At 67.2% G+C, this 19,780-nt stretch overlaps 4 protein-coding genes across 5 annotated transcripts; 1 reads left to right on the forward strand and 3 right to left on the reverse strand.

Moving 5' to 3' along the window:
- Positions 1–597: 597 nt before the first annotated feature.
- Positions 598–1,213, reverse strand: DPM3 (dolichyl-phosphate mannosyltransferase subunit 3, regulatory). The gene is made up of 2 exons (XM_054001220.1): positions 1,116–1,213; positions 598–907 (listed from the first exon to the last, which is right to left on the reverse strand). The coding sequence occupies exon 2, from the start codon at positions 899–901 to the stop codon at positions 614–616; it is 288 nt and encodes a 95-aa protein (XP_053857195.1). The 5' UTR covers positions 902–907; positions 1,116–1,213; the 3' UTR covers positions 598–613.
- A 584-nt stretch (positions 1,214–1,797) lies between these two features.
- On the reverse strand, positions 1,798–3,511 carry KRTCAP2 (keratinocyte associated protein 2). The gene is made up of 5 exons (XM_054001213.1): positions 3,419–3,511; positions 2,789–2,943; positions 2,602–2,665; positions 2,300–2,366; positions 1,798–1,994 (listed from the first exon to the last, which is right to left on the reverse strand). The coding sequence occupies exons 1-5, from the start codon at positions 3,420–3,422 to the stop codon at positions 1,874–1,876; spliced, it is 411 nt and encodes a 136-aa protein (XP_053857188.1). The 5' UTR covers positions 3,423–3,511; the 3' UTR covers positions 1,798–1,873.
- Positions 3,512–3,985: 474 nt separating this feature from the next.
- On the forward strand, positions 3,986–11,748 carry TRIM46 (tripartite motif containing 46). 2 transcript variants are annotated; one of them, XM_054001051.1, is made up of 10 exons: positions 3,986–4,111; positions 5,727–5,982; positions 6,482–6,825; positions 7,312–7,455; positions 7,577–7,672; positions 7,796–8,049; positions 8,142–8,263; positions 10,312–10,611; positions 10,698–10,995; positions 11,105–11,748. In XM_054001051.1, exons 1-10 carry the CDS (start codon positions 4,049–4,051, stop codon positions 11,478–11,480), a joined length of 2,253 nt encoding a protein of 750 aa, XP_053857026.1. In that variant the 5' UTR covers positions 3,986–4,048; the 3' UTR covers positions 11,481–11,748. The 2 variants fall into 2 exon arrangements, with proteins under 2 accessions (XP_053857026.1, XP_053857027.1); XM_054001052.1 differs by having other exon boundaries at positions 5,732–5,982.
- Positions 11,749–14,287: 2,539 nt separating this feature from the next.
- On the reverse strand, positions 14,288–18,239 carry MUC1 (mucin 1, cell surface associated). The gene is made up of 7 exons (XM_054001130.1): positions 18,151–18,239; positions 16,783–17,399; positions 16,539–16,612; positions 16,293–16,435; positions 15,906–16,024; positions 15,657–15,803; positions 14,288–14,750 (listed from the first exon to the last, which is right to left on the reverse strand). Exons 1-7 carry the CDS (start codon positions 18,191–18,193, stop codon positions 14,676–14,678), a joined length of 1,218 nt encoding a protein of 405 aa, XP_053857105.1. The 5' UTR covers positions 18,194–18,239; the 3' UTR covers positions 14,288–14,675.
- Between the last annotated feature and the right edge of the window lie 1,541 nt (positions 18,240–19,780).

The raw sequence follows: 19,780 nt of genomic DNA on the forward strand, positions 1-19,780 counted from the left end.
GAGGATGCACAGCTGCTAATTAAAATGCCGAAGCCCTTTGGCTGGAGGAGCCGGTGGCTGCCAGGGCAGCAGGTTGCTGCACACGGGCTCAGAGAGCAGAAATGGGGGTCCCCAGGAGCGGGCCCCTCCCCAGGCAGAGCCCCCCACCCCTCCCTCTTCCCAGTGAAGCCCAGTGTGGTGCTGTGGGTGGGCGGAGGAGTCGGGGGAGCTCCCCTCGAGCTGCCGGGGGAGGTTTGGGGGACACCAGGCCGAAATTTAAAGGCTGTGTCGCCCGCCCCACCCTATCAGTCCCTCTGCGCCTTGCCGGGAGCCCCGCGAGCGGGACGGGACGAGGCTCCTGCCGCTCCCACCTGCAGCCGGGACTGTGTCTGGGCCAGTCCCGCATCCCACTTCAGAGCCAAATTCCCGGCAGCTCAGCGAGGGACAAGCAGGGCAGCACCGGCTGTGGGGGGGGGGCTTCCCGGGACCCGCATGGAGAACCCCCAAACCCTCCCCCGGCAGGACCAAGTGATTCCTGCGGGTGGCTCCCAGCAGCCCCCGAGGCTCGCAGCCCCCGGAGCCCCCCGCCGTGTCCCGGGGGCACACGAGCACGGCCAGCACCGTCCCGGGGCTTTTATTGGGGTCCGAGGCGCAGCCCCCGCCGCCGCAGGTCGGCCCGCGCCGCCCTGATGTGCTCCTGCAGCTCGGCCGCCGCCTCCTCGCAGTCGTTGAAGGTGGCCAGGCGGTAGCCCACGGTGGCCAGGGAGTAGCAGCCGAAGGCCACGAGCAGGTAGACGGGCAGCGGCAGCAGCGCCTGGCGGAGCGGGGCCGGCGGCTGCAGCCCCGGCGGGGCCAGAGCCAGCGCGGCCCAGGCCGAGCCCAGCAGGGCGAGTCCGCAGAGCCACTGGGCCAGCTTGGTCATGGCGGCCTGAGGGGAGAGCGGTGTGAGGGGGGAGACGGGAAGAGGAGAGACGGAGAGCGGGACACCCGTGAGAGGAACAGGGCACGGAGGGAAGCCGGGAGAGGCGGAGAGCCCCGCGCCGGGCCCAGTCTCCCCCCGGGAGAGCGGCCCCAGTTCCCCCTGGGCCTCCACCCGCCGGACCGAGCCCTGCCCAAAGGCCCGGGCCCACCCCCACCTGGCTCGGTCCCGGTCCCGGTGCCGGTGCCGGTGCCGCTCTCCGCCCGGCGCCGCGATGACGTAACAGCGGCGCTGCGCGCGAAGGCTGCCGGGAATTGTAGTTCCGCGGAGCGGCGCCCAGCGGGCGCCCCCTGCTGGCGGGGCGCGGCAGCACCGGGAGCCCGCCGGGAGCCCGGCCCCGCTCCCGGTGCCGCAGGAAGCGCCGGGCTTTGTCGGCCGCCGCCGCGGCCGCAGGAAGCATCTGGTTTCCTCCACGTCCGGCCGGAGGGGTGCCAGGGACCCGGCGTGGGAGCGAGTCCCGCCCGCCCTCCCACGGCTGCGGGAACCGCGCCGTTCCCACCCACCGCGCAGCCCCCCCCCGCCGGTGTCCTGCGGAGGGCACACACGGGTCTGTGATGCCCTGCCAAAGCCACCAGCCTGGGGGCAGCTGGGGCCGGAGCCCTGAGCCGCCGGGACCCCCACAGCCCCCTGCCCGCTCCAGACTCTGCTCCAGTCTTGGCTCCACTGGGATCTTCCCAGCTTTGCAGGTCTGGGCAGACAAGATGCCAAGCAGCACATCTCCCCCCCCCACCTTGGCCACCCCCACCTCCCCTGGGCAACCCAGAAGCTACCCCAGGCTCCAGGGGCACTTCCAGCAGGGCCGGGAACCGGGCTGGCAGATGGCAGAGGGGACAAGCAGCTACAAAGAAATGGCTTTATTGGGAGTCCCGGATCGGCCACGGGGAGGGGGCTGCCCCAGGAAGGGGCAGCAGCACATCAATTCCTCTTCCTGCCCTTGCCAACGGCCTTGGCAGGAGGAGCGACGGGCGCTGTGGACTGGTAGAGAGTGGAGGAGATCTTGTTGATGTAGTAGAGACCCACCATGGAGAAGATGAGGCTGCGAGGGCAGAAGGGAGGGGGGCTGCTCAGCTGCTGGGGGCAGGAACGTGCCAGGCTCACCCCAGCACCTTGTCCCTGGGTCCCACTCCCCTGCCCTTCCTAAACCTACAATTTCCCCGTGGATCCCACTCCCCTGCCCTCCCCTTACACCCTCCCTGGGATCCCACTGTGCTGCCGTTCCCCCCTGAGGCTCCCTGGCACTCCTGGCCCTGCCCAGCCTCCTGCCCCGCTCCCGGTGTCACCCGTGACCCCCTCGGGGTCCCCTCGCTCGCTCCCCACGCCCCGGGGCGGCTCTGCACGTACCAGGTGGTCACACAGACCCGGTGGATGAGGCCAGAGGCGAACAGGGCCAGCAAGAGGCAGGTGAGGACTGCGGAGAAGCAGGAGGCACACGACGCTGCGGGGCTGCCCCGGGTGACGGGGGGGCCGCGGCTGCAGCAGCAAAATCCCCCCCCCAGGCCCAGGAAAAGCTCCAGGGGGGCTGCCACCATTCCAGGGAAGGGCTGGGACCCTCCGGTGGCACTGCTGGAGCACCCCCAGCCCCTCCAGAGCCCTTTGCACAGCGCTGTGGGCCCGCTCCCCTCCTGGGCTCCCACAGCACTTACTCTCGGGGAATATCTTGGCCTGGAAGCCCTTCCCGAAGACGAGGTTCTCCAGGTTGTTGAAGGCCTGGTTTGTGGGGTTAAGGGACAGAACGGGATCCCGGTGTCCCGCTCCCACTCCCCACCCTCCCTGCTCCAGCCCCGCTCCCAGCCCGCTGGCCCCGGTGGCCACCGGCCCCCGTGGGGATGCCGTGAGGGAGCAGACGAAGAGCGCCGAGCCCAGCAGCCCGCCCTGGATGGTGAGCCACTCGGTGGAGGCCAGCTGCCGGCTGTACATCTGCATCCCGGCGAACAGCAGCAGCGACAGCAGCGACGACAGCGCCAGCGACGTGCCCGTGCCTACGGCTGCGCCCCGGGACCGACTCGGCACCGGCACCGGCACCGGCACCGGGCTCAGCCGTGCCGTGCCCAGCTCCCCCCCTGCTCCCGTTATCCCCGTGCCCCCAGTACCCTCCTGCCCCGTCACACCTCCAATCCCTCTCCCCGTTGCCCCCCCGCCCCCGTTAACCCCCCGCTCCCGTTAACCCCGTTATCCCCGTGCCCCCTCCTGCCCCGTCACACCTCCATTCCCTCTCCCCATTGCCCCACACTGCCCCCTGCCCCGTTACCCCCGTGCCCCGGTACCGCCCGTTCCCGCCCCTTTCCCGTTACCCCCGCTATCCCCGGTACTCCTCCCGCCTCGGTTACCCCCCCCCCCCCCCGCCCCGTTACGCCCCCGTTACCCCTCGTGCCCCCAGCATTCCCATCACCACCCGTGTCTCCGTGCCCCCCACTCCCCCCCCGGTTCCCCGTTACCCCCCGTGCCCCCCCCCCCTTTTACCCATGGTGCCCCCGGCCCGTCCCGCTCCGCTCCCGGTGCCGCCGTTCCGCGCACGCGCACTGCGCCCGGCGCGCAGCGGGGACACGGCGGCAGCGCCGGCCCGCGCCACTGCGCGTGCGCGGGAGGCCCCGCCCCTCCCAGCGCGCGCCCCGCGGCGGCCGGGAGTGGCACTGCAAGTCCGCGCCGTCCCGGAGCGCCCTCTGGCGGCGGGGACGGGAACAGCGCGGGGACGGGACCCCCGCACCCACCGGCGGCCCCGGGACCCCCCGGGACCCCCCCGGGACCCCCCCGGGACCCCCGCGGGAGCACCGCCGGTACCGGTGCCATGCTCATCCTACCCACAGCCCGTCCCCGGCGCCGCTCCCCGAGCGTGGCTCGTCGGGAGATGCCCGGGGGCACGGCGAGAGCATCCCCGCGGCGCCCCCCCACCCCCCCGCCCCCCCCAACACCGGTGCCGCCCCTCCGGTGTCTCCACCGCCCTCCGGTGCCGGCGGGGCGGGCGCCGCCGAGCATGCGCGCCGCCGCCCCCCGCCCTCCCCCCGGCTCCGCCGCTCCCTGCAACGCACCGGGGCGATCGCGGCCGCCGCTGCTGCCGCCGCCGCCGCAGGCACGGGCGCGGGTAGCGGAGCCATGGCCGAGGGCGAGGACCTGCAGACCTTCACCTCCATCATGGACGCGCTCGTCCGCATCAGCGTGAGCGGCCGCGGTGGCGGCGGGGGGGGGTGCGGACCGGGGTCCTCCGGGACCGGGTCGCCGTGGCAACGCGGCGGGGACTGGGCAGGGCGATGCCCTTGAGGGGTGGGCGGGCAGCGGACCCGCGCCCCGACTCACCGCAGCGACCCCGGGGAGGGCCGTCCGTCATCGGGACCCCCCCCCCACACCGAGCCGCGGCCGGGCCGGGAGCACCGGGTGCGGAGAGGGCGGCCCCATCCCGGCCCCGATCGTGGTGGCCAGCCCGGTCCTGGCGCTGGTCCCGGTGGCGGGGCCAGTCCGGGCCCTGCTGTGGGTCCAGCCCCCATCTCCATCCTGGCCTCCATCTCCCTCTCCATCCCAGTTCCAATCCCACACCCATCCCAGTCCCATCCCCATCCCAGCCCTGGGCCCAGCCTGGTGCTGATCCCAGTGCTGGCCTCCATCCCCATTCCTGATACTGGTCTGATCCTGGTCCTGCTCTGGGCCCAGCCCCAATCCCATCCCCATACCAGGCCTGGGTCCCATCCGGGTTCTGATCCCAGTCCTGGTCCTGATTCTGACCCTGCTGCTGCTCCCAGGCCTGATCCTGGCTCTGATGCTGTCCCCTGTGCTCATCATCCCCCCATCCCTGCTCCTGATACTGGTCCTGGCTCTGGTGCTGCTCCCAGGCCTGATCCTGACCCTGCTGTGCTCCCAGCCTCAGCCCCCAGCCCCATCCCAGTGCTGATCCTGGTTCTGACCATGCTGCTGCTCCCAGGCCTGGTCCTGACTCTGATCCTGGTCCTGGTGTGGCCCCAGTTCCCATCCCCAGTCCAGCCCAGGGCTTCATCCTGGTGCTGGCCCTGACATTCCTCAGATTGCTCCCAGGCCTGATCCTGGCCATGATGCTGGTCCCAGTCCTCGCCCCTATCCCAGTGCTGGTCCTGACACTGGCCCTGGTCCTGGCTGTGGTTCCAGTGCTGACTCTGATCTTGGCCCTGCTGCTGATCCCAGCTCCATTCCTCATCTCAGTGGCAGCCCTGATCCTCATCCTGCTGCTGGTACTGGTGTTTGTCCTCATCCCATCCCTGGTGCTGGTCCCAGGCCTCATCATTGCCCTGGTGATGGTCCCATCCCAGCCCGGGTCCCAGTACTGGTCCTGATCCTGGTGCTGATGCTGATCCTGGCCCTGGTGTTAATTCCAGGCCCTGGTGCTGGTCCCAGCTGTGATACTGGTGCTGAACCCAGCCCTGATTCTGGTCCTGTCCCTGGTGCTGGTCCTGGCCCAGGTGCTGGTCCTGGCCCTGATCCCAGCCATAGTGATGGTCCCAGCCCTGATTCTGGTCCTGGCCCTGGTGCTGGTCCTGGTCCTGATCATGGCCCTCATGCTGATCCTGACCTGGGTGCTGATCTCAGCCCTGGTGCTGGTCCTGGCCCTGGTGCTGGTCCTGGTGCTGGTCCTGGTCCTGGTGCTGGTCCCGGCCCTGGTGCTGGTCCCACCTGGTCCTGGCCCTGGTGCTGGTCCTGGTCCTGGTGCCAATCTCAGCCCTGATGTTGATCCTGGCCCTGGTGCTGGTCCCACCTGGTCCTGGCCCTGCCGTGTCCCCGGCGGGTGACGCTCCCGCTCTCTCCGCAGACCAGCATGAAGAACATGGAGCGGGAGCTGGTGTGCCCGGTGTGCAAGGAGATGTACAAGCAGCCGCTGGCACTGCCCTGTACCCACAACGTGTGCCACGTGTGTGCCAGCGAGGTGCTGCTGCAGCACGGCCACCTGTACTGCGACCCCACCTCCGAGCCCACCTCGCCTGCAGCCACCCCGTCCACCCGCAGCCCCCGCCTGGGCCGCAGGGCTGTCCCCAAACCCGACCGGCTGGACCGCCTCCTCAAGTCAGGTGGGGCTGGAGGGGCTGGCAGGAGGGACGGGGCCACAAGGGGACAGGGATGGCTGGAGATGGCGGGGGTGGCTGAGGGGATGGGGACAGGGATGGCTGAGGGGCTTGGGACAGCCAGAAGGAATGGGGACAGGGATGGCTGGAGGAGAGGGGGATGGCTGGAGGGGACAGGGATGGATGGAGTGGAGGGGGTGGCTGGACTGGACGAGGAGAGATGGCTGGAGGGGATGGGGATGGCTGGAGGGGACAGGGGTGGCTGGAGGGAACGGGGGTGGATGGAGGGGAGGTGAATGGCTGGAGGGGATGGCAGAGGGAATAGGAACAACAGAGAGGATGAGGATGGCTGGAGAGGACGAGGACAGAGATGGCTGGAGGGACTGGGAGCAGGAACAGCAGGAAGGGATGGAGGTGGGGATGGGGACAGCACCCTGGGCTCCCCCACGGGAGGGCTGAGGGACTCTGTGCCCTGCTGACCCCCATCCCTGCCTCTGTCCCACAGGTTTTGGCACCTACCCGGGGCGCAAGCGGGGTGCCGTGCACCCCCAGACCGTCAGCTTCCCGTGCCCTGCCTGCCAGCGGGACGTGGACCTGGGCGAGCGGGGCCTGGGCAGCCTCTTCCGCAACCTGACGCTGGAGCGGGTGGTGGAGCGCTACCGGCAGACCATCAACATCAGCGCGGCCATCATGTGCCAGTTCTGCAAGCCCCCGCAGCTGGAGGCCACCAAGGGCTGCACGGAGTGCAAGTCCAGCTTCTGCAATGAGTGCTTCAAGCTCTACCACCCCTGGGGCACGCAGAAAGCCCAGCATGAGCCCACGCCCCCCACCCTCACCTTCCGCCCCAAGGTGGGTCCTCCTGCCCTGGTTAAGGCTGAGAGAGTTGGGATTGTTCAGCCTGCAGAGGAGAAGCTCTGGGGTCACCAAATTGTGGCCTTCTGGTGTCTGAAGGCAACTTCTGAAAGGATGGGGCAAGACTGTTTACAAGAGCCTGGAATGACAGGGCAATGGGTTCAGACTGAAAGAGAGTAAGTTTAGGTTAGATATTAGGAAAAATTTATTGTAGTGAGGGTGGTGTGGTGCTGCAACAAGTCGCCCATGGAAGTTGTGAATGCCACACCCCTGGAAGTGTTCAAGGCCGAGGGGGGGCTCTGAGCAGTGGGGTCTGCTTGAGGGTGTCCCTGCTTATGTCAGGCGGGATAGAACAAGGTGATCTTCAAGGTGCCCTTCCAACCCCAGCCTTTCTGTGATTCTGAGATCCGGGGTGCAGGGGTGGGACTCCGCGGGGGTGGAGGGGGCCGCAGAGCCCCGCTGAGCCCCGCTGTGCCCGCGCAGGGGCTGATGTGCCCGGAGCACAAGGAGGAGGTGACTCACTACTGCAAGACCTGCCAGCGGCTGGTGTGCCAGCTCTGCCGCGTGCGCCGCACCCACACCAGCCACAAGATCACCCCGGTGCTCAGCGCCTACCAGGCCCTCAGGGTAAGGGCTCCTGGGGCCAGGCTGGGGCTCTGTGGGGAACTGGGGGCACCACGGAGCCCCAGTGCAGATGGGGGGTGTGGGGCGGGGGCTGCTGGCACCACGTCTCATCGCCTTCCTGCAGGAGAAGCTGACAAAGAGCCTCGCCTACATCCTGAGCAGCCAGGACACGGTGCAGACCCAGATTGCTGAGCTGGAGGAGACAGTGAAGCACACGGAGGTAAGGGCAGAGGGTGCCCATCTGTCCCTGAGTTGTCCCTAGGCAGGGGTGGCACAGCCAGCCCAGTCCCCTCTGGTCCCAGGACGTGCCGCACGCTGACCCTGCCGTGGCTGTGCCCGGCAGGTAAATGGCTCACAGGCCAAGGAAGAGGTGTCCCAGCTGATCCAGGGGCTCTGTGCCATGCTGGAGGAGAAGCGGGCCACGCTGCTGCAGGCCATCGAGGAGTGCCAGCAGGAGCGGCTGGCCAGCCTGCACGGCCAGATCCGGGAGCACCAGGCCATGCTGGAGAACTCGGGCATGGTGGGCTATGCCCAGGAGGTGCTGAAGGAGACCGACCACCCCTGCTTTGTCCAGGCTGCCAAGCAGCTGCACAACAGGTACTGGGCTGCGGGCACGGGGCTGCCGGGGGCGTTGGGACCCTCAGGTGCCCGAGGTGGCACCCTGATATCCCCGCTCTGCTGTGCTGCAGGATCCTCAGGGCCACCGATTCGCTGCAGAGCTTCCGTCCTGCGGCCAACGCCTCCTTCAGCCACTTCCAGCTGGATGTCAGCAGGGAGCTGAAGCTGCTCACTGACCTGGCCTTCATCCGAGGTAAAGGCAGTGGGACCCGGGCACCGGCTGTGCCCCGTGCCCGCCTCGGAGCCGCGGCTCAGCCACGGCCGCTCGCGGATCTGCCGGTGCCCCCTCCCCGTCAGGGACAGCCCCCGCCCCAGCAGCCCCCAGAGATACCCCTGCCCTGCCCTGTGCCAGGGCGTCCAGGCCAGGGGCAGGCAGGCAGGGCCGTGGTGCCAGGTGAGGGCAGCAGCAGTGCCGGAGGGTGAGTACGGAGCTGCCCCGCTGCCGGGCAGGCGCTTCCCGCAGGGCAGGAGCCGCGTGGCCCTGCCAGAGCCGCTGGCGACACGTTTCAGACCTGCTTCTACCTCTCTTTGTTTATAGGCTGCGGCCGCTGCCGAGGCGTCACCGAAGTAACTGAGGCAAGTCACACCCCTGCCCCAGAGCCGCCCCGCTCTCTCTTCCCATCCCTCCATCCTGCTCCCATCCCTGGCCCCGCTCCGCCGCCATCCTCCATCCCCGTCCTGCCCGCCGGCGTTGCCAGCCGGTGGCTCTGCCTCCTCCATCTGCTGCTCCTCCTGCCCTCCCACCCGCTCTCACCCCATTTCCATCCCCCTCTCACCCCATTTCCATCCCTCTCTCGCCCCATTTCTGTCCCACTCTTTGCTCCATTTCCATCCCCTTCCTTGCCCCATTTCCATCCCCCTCTCGCCCCATTTCTGTCCCACTCCTTGCTCCATTTCCATCCCTTCCTTGCCTCATTTCTGCCCTCTCTCACCCCATTTCCATCCCTTCCTTGCCTCATTTCTGCCCTCTCTCACCCCATTTCCATCCCCTTCCTTGCCCCATTTCTGCCCTCTCTCACCCCATTTCCATCCCCTTCCTTGCCCCATTTCTGCCCTCTCTCACCCCATTTCCATCCCCTCTTGCCCTGTTTCCATTTTCTTCCTCGCCCCATTTCTGTCCCCTCTCACCCTGTTTCCATCCTCTTCTTCACTCCATTTCTGTTCAGCTCTCACCCCACTTCTGTCCACATCCTCACCTCATTCTGTCCCTTTCATCACCCAATTTTCTGCCCCCTCCTCATCCCATTTCCGCTCTGCCTTGCCCCATTTCAACCCCATCCTTGCCCTTTTTCCACTTTCTTCTCATCCCATTTCCATTCCCCCACTTTCCATTTCCATCCCAGTCTCAGCCCATTTCCATCCCATTTCTCATTCCATTATCATCCTCTCCTTGCCCCATTTCCATCCCTCTCCTTTTTCCATTTTCTTCCCCCTCTTGTCACATTTCTATTCCCTTCCTTGCCCCATATTTGTCCCCCCTTCACCCCATTTATGTCCACATTCCTCCCCCATTTATGTTCTTCTCTGCACCCCATTTCTCTCCCACTTTCACCCCGTTTCCGTCCTCTTCCTCACTCTATTTCCACCCTTCTCCTCATCCCATTTCTTTCCCCCCTTGCCCCATTCCCATCTGCCTCCTCACCCTAATTCCGTCCTGCTCACCCCATTTCTTTCCCTTTCTGCATCCCATTCCCGCCCTGTCCTTTCCCCATTGCTGCCCCATTTCCATTCTCCTTCTCTCTGTATTTCCATCTTCCTCTCCCCATCTCCATCCCTCTCCTTGCCCCAATTCTACCTCCCTCATCATCCTGTTTCCTTTCTCTTCCTCGCCCCATTCCCATCCTTTCCTTACCCCTCTTCCACCTGCCACCCTTCATCTCCCCTTCCCACCCTGCCTCTGTTCCTGCCAGTACCTTCTACCACCCTCCATCCCCATCTCCTCCTCCTCCTCTCCTGCTGCCTCCACTCTCTCTCTCTCTCTCTCTCCTCCCTCCTGACTTGCACTCGGCCTGTCTGGTCCCTGGAGCCCCACAGCAGCAGCTCCTCTGTCTCCCTGACTCTCGCTCTCCTCCGGTGCCGACACACGGTCTCCGCAGTCAGACCCCTCTAGACTCTGCTGGTTGTGCGTCCGTCCGTCCGTCCGTCCGGAGTCCCGGAATGCCCCCTCCCTGCGTCCGGCCGCCTCCCTGCCCGCGGGGCGGGGGATGCTGCCTGACTCCCCGCTGCCGCCTCTCCCCGCAGCGCCCGAGGCCCCCGTCATCGACACGCAGCGCACCTACACCTACGACCAGATCTTCCTGTGCTGGCGGCTGCCGCAGCACTCGCCGCCCGCCTGGCACTACACCGTGGAGTTCCGCAAGACCGACGCCAAGGCCAAGGGGCTGAAGCTGTGGCAGCGGCGGGAGGAGGTGAGGGGCACCTGCGCCCTCGTCGAGTACCTGGACACCGACAGCGTCTACGTGCTCCGGGTGAAGGGCTACAACAAGGCGGGCTTCGGCGACTACAGCGAGGACATCTACCTGCACACGCCGCCCGCCCCAGGTGAGAGGGGATGGGTGTTTGGATCAATGGGGGCGCCCCGCTGCGCTGCGCCGCTCACCTTTCTCCTCCTTGTCTGCTCCCCGCAGTCCTCAACTTCTTCCTGGACAACCGCTGGGGCTTCAACCGGGACCGGCTGGCCATCAGCAAGGACCAGCGCGCGGTGCGCAGCGTCCCCGGCATCCCCATGCTCTTCGCCGCCGAGCGCCTGATGACCAGCTGCCACCTGTCCATCGACCTGGTCATCGGCGACGTGGCCATCACCCAGGGCAAGAGCTACTGGGCCTGCTGCGTGGACCCCAGCTCCTACCTGGTCAAGGTGGGCGTGGGGCTGGAGAGCAAACTGCAGGAGTGGTTCCAGGTGCCGCAGGACGTGGTGAGCCCCAGGTGAGCTCGGGGGTGCAGGGTTTGTTCCTACCCCCCCCCCCCCAGCAGCGGGGTGTGGGGGGATCTCCAGCCTGTCCCGTGGGAGGACTCACCTGTCCCCGCTCCGCAGGTACGACCCCGACAGTGGCCACGACAGCGGGGCAGAGGACACAACGGTGGAGGCGCCTCCTCCCTACGCCTTCCTGACCATCGGCATGGGCAAGATCCTGCTGTCGCACGGCTCAGCCCTCACGTCCCGCGACCCCAACGGCTGCACCGTGCCCTTGCCCCCGCGCATTGGCATCTGCCTGGACTACGAGCAGGGCAAGGTGAGCTTCTATGACGCCGTGTCCTTCCGCGAGCTCTGGGAGTGCGGCGTGGACTGCTCGGGGCCCGTCTGCCCCGCCTTCTGCTTCATCGGAGGGGGGGCCCTGCACCTCCAGGAGCTGGTGGCCAACAAGCAGGAGAGGAAAGTGACCATCGGGAACTTCGCCAAGCTGGACTGAGCCACGCCCGCGGTCCCCACATGCCCCCCGGGCACCCTGCAAGCGCCAGGGGGACACGAGTGGCCAGGGAGCAGAGCATAGCAGGGGCAGCCCCGGCCCTGCCGCCACTGGGGACAGGCCAGGTGTTTGTTTTGTGGGATGGGGGGGACGGGGACAGCTTTGCCGTCCCCTCCTCACCCTGTCCGCCTGCCCCGAGCTCCAGCTCAGCCCCAGGCTGCTCTGGGCTGGGGCTGTGGGCAGGGCTGGCAGAGGGTCAGCCCTAGAGATGGGTCAGGGAGGGGGACGGGGCTGCGCAGGGAGGGGGGGTGGAAGGTGGCAGTGGGGTGACAGTGCAGGGGAGAGGCTGGGTGCTGGTTGGGGTGGGGGAGGCAGCTGGGCTGGGGGAGAGGGCGGGGGGGAGGCTGGGCTGGAACAAGGTGTGAAGATGTTTTGTAAAATGGCTCATTTTCAACGTGGATCGTCTGGCTGCAGCCAGGCACAGCCCCTGGACACAGCCAGCGTGGGGTCCCTCCCGTGGGCTGCTGGGCACCTCCGTGCCTGCCGCCTGCTCTGCCCTGTCCTTGGGGAGCAACGTGCCTGGCCAGCCCTGCACGTGGCCTGAGGGCCACACTCGGCTCCTGTTACACCGCTCAGTGCCCAACCCATGGCCGGGGTGGGCTGGGCCTGCAGGGTCTGGATCTGACCCCAGCCAGGGAGCCCCAGCACCATGGGGGCTGTGCCAGCAGTCCCACACCGGGATCTGTCCGAGCTGCTGTCATTTCTCCTGGGTTCTGTTACAACAAACGCTGTATTTTCATGGTTTCCTACAATAAACTGCAATGCCAGACTCCTCCGGAGCCTCCCTGGCACAGGGGGGCCATGGGGCTGGGCTGTCCATGGGGCCAGACTGTGCACGGGGTCAGGGTGCCAAGGGACCAGGGGACCTCGGGTCTGGGTTGGCTGTGGGGTCATGGGGCTGTGGGGTCTCAGGACTGTGGGGTCTCAGGGCTGTGGGGTCACGGGGCTGTGGGGTCTCAGGGCTGTGGGGTCATGGGGCTGTGGGGTCATGGGGCTGTGGGGTCTCAGGACTGTGGGGTCATGGGGCTGTGGGGCTGCAGGGCTGTGGGGTCTCAGGGCTGTGGGGTCATGGGGCTGTGGGGCTGCAGGGCTGTGGGGTCTCAGGGCTGTGGGGTCATGGGGCTGTGGGGTCTCAGGGCTGTGGGGCCAGGCTGGCCATGGGGCCGTGAGACCAGGCTGTCCAGAGGCACATGTCCAGAGGCGTGCACGGGACCGGGGGCCATGGGGCCGGGCTGTCCTTTGGGCCGTGGCCAGCAGGTGCCAGCCCTGCCCAGCCCGGGCAGTGCTGACGTGTCAGGTCCTACCCGTGCTCTGCCTGGCCACGCGGTCACTGCCACTCCATCACAGGGTGTCAGGGGGCTCCTGGATGGGACATCTCTCGACTGGGCCCACAACAAACTCCTTCAGCACTGCTGGGGAGTCCCAGGGGTGGCCAGTCCAGCCAGAGGGGCTGCTGGGCACTGAGGCACCTTCTCAGAGTGGGTATTGGAGCTGGACACCCCACCTGGGTACTCTGCATGGCAGGTGGAGGGGCCACGGGCGGGGCAGGGCCCTCCCGGGTGGGTGCCTGTCCCTGGAGGTCCCAGCCCCTAAGTTGGAAGGGGAGGGGGCCACAGGGCTGAGCTCTCTGTGAACTCTTTGTAGGGCCCAGCCCTGCAGATCAGGCCCCTGCTCCAATTCCTGGGGCCCTGCCCAGGGCTGGGGGGCTGAGTGGGGAAGCAGCAGTGCCGGGCACACCCCGTCCCCTGTCCCAGGCACACGGCCCCGTGCCCAGCTGGCAAAATGGATCTGGGGGTGGGGGGTGCTACACTGTGCCAGCCCCCCCATCAGTGCACCCCCCCACAGCGGTCTGAGGGCACCAGGGCACCCCCTGTGCTCCAGAGACCCCCAGCCCCTTGCCTGCACCCCAGCACAGCTCCGATAGCTCCCAGCACGTGCCAGGCTTCCTGGGCAGCTGGCACTGCCATGGGCCCCACCCAGAGCCCACATTCTGTGGCCGAGGGCTCCATCAGCTGCCCGCTGCGGGGCTGGTCCTGGGGCTGTTCCCGGCCAGGCACTGGCTCCATGCCTGCAACCACATGGGCTTTCTTTGGGGAAGGTTTGGTTTCCTTATTTTTCTGCCTTTTCAGTGGTTGCCAAAACACTCCCAGTGCCCAGGAACAAGCCCGGCTCAAACTGGGGCTGCCAGGGGGCCACCGCTGCGCTCCAGGGATGGCTGCTCCCCAGGTTTGTGCCCCGGTGCTGCCACACAGCCTCTTCTTCCAGCACGCCCAGAGCCTTTTTGGGGCTCACTGAGTGTTTGGAAGAGCCTGAGCCCGCACGGGCAGGGGAGGGGAGCAGGGCACGCCGCATGCACCCGGTGACACACGTGCGGCTGCACAGCCCTGGCACCGGCACATTCCACCTGTGCAGCCACGGGGAAATCGGACATGTCAAACGAGACACGTTACATCATGAGCAGAAACCGAGAGTGCTGGAGGGATGAGGGGGACGGGGTCTGGCAGGACATGTCACTTCCAGAGGTGTGCAGGGACCAGGGACGCAGTGACATCGCCAGCACCAACCCCAGGACTGCCTGGAATGGGAAACAAGAGCCACCACCCAAGCCGAGGCCACCCGGGTGGGTGACAGCCACGTCAGGGGATTCCCTGTCCCAGAGAAGCCCCCCTGGCACACCACGGCGCAGCCCTGGGGACACACGGCTGCCCCCATCCTTTTATTTTAACTGTGATAAATACACCCCAGCCGAGGACCTGCCACCCCGCCGAGCCAAGCCCGGCACCAACACCCCGCAAATAGAGATATTTATATAAAATAACACCACAAAAAGAGCCACTGAATCGCAGGGGGAGCACGAGCCCAGTCCTCCACCCCCGGCACGGAGCAGGGTTGCAAAGCCAAGCGAGTGCGGGGACCGTGGGGTGTGCGGGACCCTCCCTCCCGCCGCCCGTCTTCGTTTCATCCAGTTCTGTCATGTGCACGAATCCGGCTGCTCCAGAACCATCCTGCTCCCGCTGCCCACGGCGAGGGGCCGAGCAGCACCGGGGGATGTGCCCGGGGCCGCTGCTGCTCCCCCAGGAGTGGGGGGCTGCGGCCGCCCCCTCCCCTCGGCAGCCGCCCTCCTTGCCAGCGCGCCCTTCAGAGGTTGTCGGAGCCGGCGGCGGGGTTGGTGTAGGTGAAGGTGCCGGCCCTCGTGGTGCTGCCGCCGGCCACCTTCGGGGGAGGAAAGATGAGGGGGTGTCAGGACTGGGCTGAGCCCCCACCCCGGGGCAGCACAGGAAGACCTGCACCCTCTCCGCGGCCGCTATGGGCAAGCAAAAATTGCATCCTCCCATCGTGGTGGGCTGCTGCCCCCAACCACGGGCACCGCGGGCACCCTGGGCCCCCACGGACGCCCCGAGCCCCCCCTCCCCGTGGGCAGGAGGAGCCGCGGTGGCCCCGGCCGTGTTCCCGAACGATAAGCCGGCCTGGCGAGTGTGAAGGTAAATATTTACCCAGGCCCCTGGTATTTGCTCAGGGTGAGCTGCTCGAAGGGAGCCAGAGCAGCTGGACACGGCCCCCACCCACAGCCCCGCGTGGGGGGAGCGCAGGGCACGGGCAGACGGGGCGGCCCCCCGCGCCCCGGATCGCCTTGGAGAGCCCTTTGCGCCTCCAGGCAGCTCCCGGCGCCACACCAGCAGCTCCGGCTCCAGTTTCGGAGCTGCTGCTGCGGGACGAGCGATGCTGGCTCTGGGAATCACCCAAGCCTGCTCCCCACCCACGGCAGAGGATGCCGTGACAGCAGGAGACCTGAGGGTCTGGCTGGGACACAGCAGAGCAGGAGAAGGGGCAGGGTGGGCAGGCAGCGAGCTCCCTGACGCCGCTGGGCCGGGCCACGGGGAGCGGCTGCCCAAGGTCGCGGGAGCTCCCCGGAGCCGGGCCGGCTCTGCCCGCGCCGGCCGCGCACCCGCCCCGGGCGCTGCTCCAGCCAGGCGTGAATGTCACGCTCGCCTCCCGGCGAGGTGACGAGCTCCCCGCACGCCCGTCCCTGCCCTGCCATCCCCGTTTGCCGTTACCCCGGGGGATGCACCCCCGCTCTCTGCCCTCCTGGGAGCCCAGGTCTGCGGCTCTCGCTCTCACCTGGCTGTAGGGGTTGGGTTTGCTGTTGGGGGACACGTAGCGCCCGTGGCTCTGGTACTGGAGGTATTCAGCCATGGGGTGGTAGGAGTCCTTCTGGCTGAGCAGGTCCAGCTTCCCGCGGCTTTTCCGGCGGCAGGTGCAGGTGGACTTGGGGAGAAAAAGGGGTCAGAGCTTGGCCGGTGTGGGGACAGGGACAGGGCACCAACCAGCAGAATGCAGGTGAGGACTGGGGTGGGGATGGGGCCTCACCATCAGCAGGAGGCAGGTGAAGATGGTGAACAGCAGCAGGATGCTGACCAGGACCAACAGAGCAATGGCCCAGTCCGGAATCACGGGCGCTGGAGCTGGGGACATCACTGCTGCAGAGCCTGAAAGGAGCAGAGCTGTGTCTGCACCACAGGCAGAACTGGGACAGAGCCCTGAGAGATCCCTGGGACAGGACACCAGGGTCTGAGCCCTCCTGCATGGGATCCTGCCTGACACAGGCACTGGGAATGTGCACTGGCCCCACCCTCTGCAAGCCCCAAGCCCACCACAGCACCAAGCAGGCCCCCGGCCTCAACCAGGAAAGGGCAATGCTTCTGGAGCCCCCCAAGCTTCCCCCAGCTCCGTTCCCCTCCCTCCCCAGCCTCTCACTCTGGATGCTGTCCAGCTGCAGGCCCATGATGAAGCCATTCTGGTCCAGGCTCTTCCTCAGGCGCTGCTCGGCAGCGTCGGGAGTGACGGCATCGCTTCCCTTCCCAAACACGAGGGTGGACTGGACCTCCACCGAGCCTTGGCTGCACGGGAGGAGGCATCAGCACCTGGATTGCCCCCTGAGGAGCTACAAACCGGGGGGGTACACTGCAGGACACCAGCCCTGCTGGCGCTGCTGCTGCTCACCTGAACCGCAGCTCGCTGCACCCGGTGTAGGTCTGCGTGCCCATGCAGCCCGCGCAGCCGAAGACGTGTTCGAACTGGAAGGAAGCATTGAGGTCATGGCCACCTCCCCACAGACACCCCCCTTCTCTGTCTCCACGCAGAACTGGCAGAATGGATGCTCCAGGTGCTTCCATGGAAAGCCCCAAGGTGAGGAGGCTCCTTCCCAGCACGGCCCAGGGCCTCTGCTGGTGGGGCTGGGACTCACCATGGTCAGAACAGTGCGGCTCAAGCTCCTGTACTCCTCCGATGCTGGGTCTCTCAGGCTCTCGTTGAAGCTCCTGTTGATGATGCGGAAGGACAGCGGGACACGGACGAGCAGCTGGACGGCAGCGGGCAGCTGGCCTGAGGTTTTGCTGGGGCTGGGACCACCCTGCGTGGGGGTCTGCCCAGGAACTGTGCTGCCCTCAGACGTTATCGGGGTGGGAAAGACCTGAGCGCTGGTGCTCCCGTTGCCTTTGGCACTGCCATGCATGGTGGTGGGAGTGGCAGAGCTGCCGTTGGTGCCAAAGAAGGGGGCCCAGCTGCTGCTGTTTGAGGTGGCATTGGCATGGGGGACGGCTGGGCTGCTGTGGACGGGCACCACAGTGCCGTTGGACGTGGCGTTGCTTGTGGAGTGGTTGCCAAACTGGAAGTTCGTGGTGTTTGTGCCAGGGAATGCGGTGGCATAGGGGAAGACAGAGGTTTGGGGTCGGCTGCCCCGTGTGCTTTTGGGGAATATATTTGGCAGCCAGGTGGTGGTGGTCGTTTCCGTGGTCATCTCCACGGTGGTCGTTTCGGTAGTTTCCGTCTCCATGGTTGTCTCGGTGGTCATGGCACGGGTACCTGGAGGAAACACCCAGTTAGGGAAGGTTTCACCCAAAACAGCTCATCAGCTGGACACTGTGGGAAGCACCACAACCCCCAGGAGCCAACAGCCTGGGCTAACGAGACCTTCAGCAACACCCCATGATCAGGCACTTGTGGCACCACCGAGGGTCCAGGTGGAGCTGGCTGGGCACTGACACCAGTGCCATGCCCAGCGCTGCAGCCCCTGGGGTGTCCCTGACATGCTGGGGGCCCAGGCGTGCCACCCAATAAAGCCCCCCCTTGCTGTGGGTGACAGGCTGGGGTGCCCCCACGCCCTCCAGACCTGCCTGGCCTGGCTGGGGGCCAGTACAGGCAGCTCCCGGGCAGGTTCCCAGCAGGTGCTGGAGGAGCCGGCAGCACTGGAGGAGAGCCCGGGGTCCGGGCGCTCACCGGGACACGCCTGCATTCCAGCCCGCGAGCCCCGGGCACAGCCTGCACCGGCTGGTCCCGGCACAGCCCAGCCCTTGGCCGAGCCCTTCGGACACGGCACAGGGGCCGCGGTCTGAGCCCCCAGGTGCCAGCTTTCCTGGGCACAACCAGCCCCGGGCCGCTGCACCCCAGAGGTGACAACGTCCCTGCTGCCAGGATGCCACTGGTTCCAGTATCCCCTGGTCCCCACTTTGAAAGGGATCCCGTGCCGCTCTCCCTGCCCCGCCTGCCCCGGTCCCAGCCCCTCTGGCTCGAGGTGCCGCCGGCCCCAGCCCCTCACCTGTGCCCAGCCCCTCACCTGTGCCCAGCACCAGCAGCAGCAGAAAGACAGGGAACGCCATGGGGCTCGTCCGGGGGGTCCCGGCGCCTCTTGGGGCTCAGCAGCGGCTGCTCTCCCGTTAGCTGGTGGCACACGCCTCAGTCCAGGGATCCGGAACTGGCAGCTCGACAGCGGCCAGAGCTTTATAGAGCACCTGGAGCAGGTGGGGAGGCCCCGCCCCGCCCCGGCTCCAGGCAGGAGGGTCGTTCTGCCCCACTTGGCACAGGGGTGCCACCGCGCCGATGGGGCCCCCGCAGCATCAGCCCCCCAGGTTGGGTCTGTCACGCTTCCCCGGCTCGGGGAGACACCGCTGGCAGCGTCCCTGTGCCATGGGCAGACCCGGCCGCGGGTGGGGGCACAGGACGGGACAGTAGCCGGGCATCCTGGGGCAGGGGCAGGAGCAGCATCTGCCTGGCTCCCTGGGCTGAGCCACGGGCCCCAGGACCTGGTGGGGGGCACGGGGGGGGACACGGAGTCCCCTCGTGCAGGGGGGGCCTCATCCTCCGGCTCAGCCCAGGGTTAATCATTACCGGCTGGTCATCGCCTCGCCCTGCGCTCAGATAAACACCGGTGACCCCCCCGAAACGCTTACGCAGGTACAGCCCAGGGCCCCACGACACCCCAGTACCTCCCAGTAACCTCCCTCCAGGTGCCAGGGCCCCCCTAGCAGGCACGAACCCCCATCCCAGGAGACGGGTGATGCCAGGTGCCGCGCTGGGTGTCAGTGCCCCACCCCAGAGGTAACGGGCACCGCCCGTGCCTGGGCACAGGTGACACGTGCTCCTGGCACGGACGGGCATCAAAAGCTACTGTGGTCCCACTCTGCCCCTGCCCTGCAGAAATTCCTGGTCCCTGGGAGAGCCCCAGTCTCTCAGGAGGGTGCTGGTTCCTGTGAGGGTCCCAGTTCCTGGGGAGGTCGTGGACGGGGTCCCCACACTTGGCTCCTGGCCAGCCTCATGTGAAGCCAAAGTGCCAGTGGGTTCCATGTGCCCACCCTGTCCATGTCCATGTCCTGTGTGCCCACCCTGTTCCTATCTGGTGGGTCCTGTGTGCCCACCACCCCATGGGTTCCATGTGTTCACCCTGTCTCTGTCTTGTGGGGTTTATCTGCCCGACCCCACCCTGCCCAATGGATTCTGTGTGCCCAACCTCGCCGTGTCCAATGGGTCCCATGTGCCCATGCCCACCGTCTCCGGTGGGTCCTGTGTGTCCACCCTGTCCGTGCCCAGGGGATCCTGTGTGTACATCCCCTCTGTGCCCGGTGAGGTCCTTGCATCCACCTTGTCTGTGTCTGGTGAGTCCTGTGTGTCCACCCAGTCTATGCCCGGTGGTTCCCCTGTGTCCACCCTGTCCGTGCCCGGTGTTTCCCCTGTGTCCAGCCTGTCCATGCCCGGCAGATCCCCTGTGTCCACCCTGGCCATGCCCGGTGGATCCCCTGTGTCCAGCCTGTCCATGCCCGGCAGATCCCCTGTGTCCACCCTGGCCATGCCCGGTGGATCCCCTGTGTCCAGCCTGTCCATGCCCGGTGTTTCCCCTGTGTCCAGCCTGTCCGTGCCCGGTGTTTCCCCTGTGTCCAGCCTGTCCGTGCCCGGTGTTTCCCCTGTGTCCA

The sequence above is a fragment of the Vidua macroura genome, chromosome 29 (assembly GCF_024509145.1).
Source record: "Vidua macroura isolate BioBank_ID:100142 chromosome 29, ASM2450914v1, whole genome shotgun sequence".
Classification (NCBI taxonomy): Eukaryota; Metazoa; Chordata; class Aves; order Passeriformes; family Viduidae; genus Vidua; species Vidua macroura.

Coding starts and splice junctions, on each gene's coding strand:
- TRIM46 (XM_054001051.1), top strand. CDS start 4,049: ATGGCCGAGGGCGAGGACCTGCAGACCTTCACCTCCATCATGGACGCG. Junction 8,050..8,141: donor GCCAAGCAGCTGCACAACAG/GTACTGGGCTGC, acceptor GCTGTGCTGCAG/GATCCTCAGGGCCACCGATT. Junction 8,264..10,311: donor TGACCTGGCCTTCATCCGAG/GTAAAGGCAGTG, acceptor CTCTCCCCGCAG/CGCCCGAGGCCCCCGTCATC.
- DPM3 (XM_054001220.1), bottom strand. CDS start 901: ATGACCAAGCTGGCCCAGTGGCTCTGCGGACTCGCCCTGCTGGGCTCG.
- MUC1 (XM_054001130.1), bottom strand. CDS start 18,193: ATGGCGTTCCCTGTCTTTCTGCTGCTGCTGGTGCTGGGCACAG. Junction 15,804..15,905: donor TCACCTGCCTCCTGCTGATG/GTGAGGCCCCAT, acceptor TTTCTCCCCAAG/TCCACCTGCACCTGCCGCCG. Junction 14,751..15,656: donor AACCCAACCCCTACAGCCAG/GTGAGAGCGAGA, acceptor CCTCCCCCGAAG/GTGGCCGGCGGCAGCACCAC.
- KRTCAP2 (XM_054001213.1), bottom strand. Junction 2,666..2,788: donor TCTTCGTCTGCTCCCTCACG/GCATCCCCACGG, acceptor CCCACAAACCAG/GCCTTCAACAACCTGGAGAA. Junction 2,367..2,601: donor GGCCAAGATATTCCCCGAGA/GTAAGTGCTGTG, acceptor GCTTCTCCGCAG/TCCTCACCTGCCTCTTGCTG.